Source organism: Penicillium arizonense, assembly GCF_001773325.1.
Source record: "Penicillium arizonense strain CBS 141311 chromosome Unknown PENARI_contig023, whole genome shotgun sequence".
Lineage (NCBI taxonomy): Eukaryota > Fungi > Ascomycota > Eurotiomycetes > Eurotiales > Aspergillaceae > Penicillium > Penicillium arizonense.
The window spans coordinates 407,519-409,684 of NW_019173300.1; the positions used below are offsets into that span (position 1 = coordinate 407,519).

General features: G+C 48.5%; 1 protein-coding gene across 1 annotated transcript; it reads left to right on the plus strand.

Annotated features, from left to right (window-relative positions):
* Positions 1 to 891: 891 nt before the first annotated feature.
* PENARI_c023G05853 (uncharacterized protein) lies at positions 892 to 1,890 on the plus strand (the record flags this gene model as incomplete). Its single annotated transcript, XM_022635544.1, has 1 exon — positions 892 to 1,890. The coding sequence occupies one exon, from the start codon at positions 892 to 894 to the stop codon at positions 1,888 to 1,890; it is 999 nt and encodes a 332-aa protein (XP_022484601.1).
* Between the last annotated feature and the right edge of the window lie 276 nt (positions 1,891 to 2,166).

A 2,166-nucleotide genomic window follows, 5' to 3' on the forward strand; every position in this document is an offset into this window, starting at 1 on the left:
CTTATTTCTTGATTCTTGATAGCCTGGATAAGATCCTACCCTCTTGTTCCGTACGATTTCGGAAGGATCGAATACGAATTGGTGGCATGGTAGGTGGTTAAAGAAGGAGGGTCTAATTATTAACTTAACTAGGCTCAGGATCCTATTGTAGGGTTTCCAACAAGTCTAGATTTTTGATTATTCTCCGCCAAAGAAGACAATCATGATCCTGGGTTTGGAAGTATGGGTAGTCAGGTACAACGTCATCAGGCTGTAAATACCCGGCTTTTAGTGGTAGCCGGGGAGAGAGGGTATGGAACGTATGGTATAGCTTTGCAGCCTTGGCGTGCAATCATGCACCTAGGCACAAATTATCGAAATAGGTTAGTGTGTGTCGGGTGGTACTTAGGGGCGGGGCCATTGTTTTGCCAGCATGGTGGTCTAATATCATAAAGTTACAACTAGTATAGTCTTGTGCTTTTGGTTCAGCCACCAAAGTTGTTTTAGTTATGTGCATAATATAGCCTAAGAGCGCTTAGCCTTACATAAATATGGGCCTGGGACTAAAATTTTGCTGGTTCCGTGGGACTTGTTCAAGCTAATGCATGATCTCGGATTTAAGGGACTAGCGGCCATTAGCATCCGAAAGTGCTGTGATTTCCCGCAATAGACAGAGGATGCGGCCATGGAGCAGAACAGATGATGCTCCTCCTGGAACATTTGATGGTGGGACCCGACAACTCCGTACTTTCATGAACGTTGCTGTGATGGACTTTGCGGACCTTATCTCCGGATAAAATGGGAAGAAGAAAACTATATAAACCTTCCAATTCCATCAATTCCCTAGTGGTATCAATCGCCCATTCCTCTTCCCTATCTACAATACTATATACCACTAAGGTAACCACCACAATGGCAATTAAATACGCCGCATCTCACGAAGCCCCTAATGGCCCCGGGGACAGTCGTCCTACCGCCTTGCAAATCATCGAGGACGAGGAACTTGAAGGGAAATTTGCCGACAAAGTTTTCCTCATAACGGGATGCTCCTCCGGTATAGGAGTTGAGACCGCACGCGCTCTGTCCAAGACAGGTGCCAGGATCTTCGTCACTGCCCGAGATACCCAGAAGGCTAAGGCAGCACTGGGTGATCTTCTGGAATCAAATCAAGTACATCTTCTGGCGCTTGATCTCAGCTCTCTAGCCAGCGTTCGTGCCTGTGCTGCCGAATTCCTGTCGCAAAGCCACAAACTGCATGTTCTCATCGCGAACGCTGGAGTCATGGCGATACCCGAGAGCCGAACAGTAGATGGGTTCGAAACGCAACTAGGTGTCAATCATTTAGCACATTTCCTGCTATTCCATCTGTTGAGACCCACCCTGCTCGGCTCCTCTACCCCCGACTTTCCGTCGCGTGTTGTTTTCGTCTCCTCGAGTGCGCACCGTATGTCAACTGTTCACTTAGAGAATCTTGACCTCAACGGTGAATACGAACCGTGGAAAGCATACGGTCAGAGCAAAACGGCTTTAATCTGGACCGCCAACGAAGTTGAACGTCGGTATGGATCTAGCGGCCTTCACGCCTTCAGTCTGCATCCCGGGGGTATTGCAACTGGGCTGCAACAACACCTTCCAGAAGAAGTCATGGAGGGTTGGGCAAAAGATGAGTCATTTGCGCGCATTTGGAAGAGCCCCGAGCAAGGCGCCGCGACAACAGTCTGGGCAGCCGTTGCAAAAGTTTTGCATGGAAAGGGGGGGAAATTCCTAGAAGATTGCCAAATCGCTGGTCCTCACGATCCGGAGACGGGGCTTCTAGGGTCGGGATACGGACCATGGGCGTACGATGAGCAAAAGGAGGCAGAGCTGTGGGAGCGCTCTTCAGAACTTGTAGGCTTGGACAAGGATAACTGATGCTAAGAAATAGTCTGTTTACTGTATGAGACCTTTAGAGACATGAATTTCAAATTTTACTCCACTCATGTATGGCAGACTTGATCGATAATATTGTCTAATTCCCGGTAAGTAAAATATGCCATAGAAACCCTCGTCCGTGCCAGGTCCGGCAGGTAGACGTGAGCCTACGGAACACCGTGAAGTTAGAATATGGACGAGGAATCCGCTTGCCGATTAGCCGTGATAAGGGTCCATGGGTCGCCGATATGTGTCTCCTGGGTACATAATCATTTA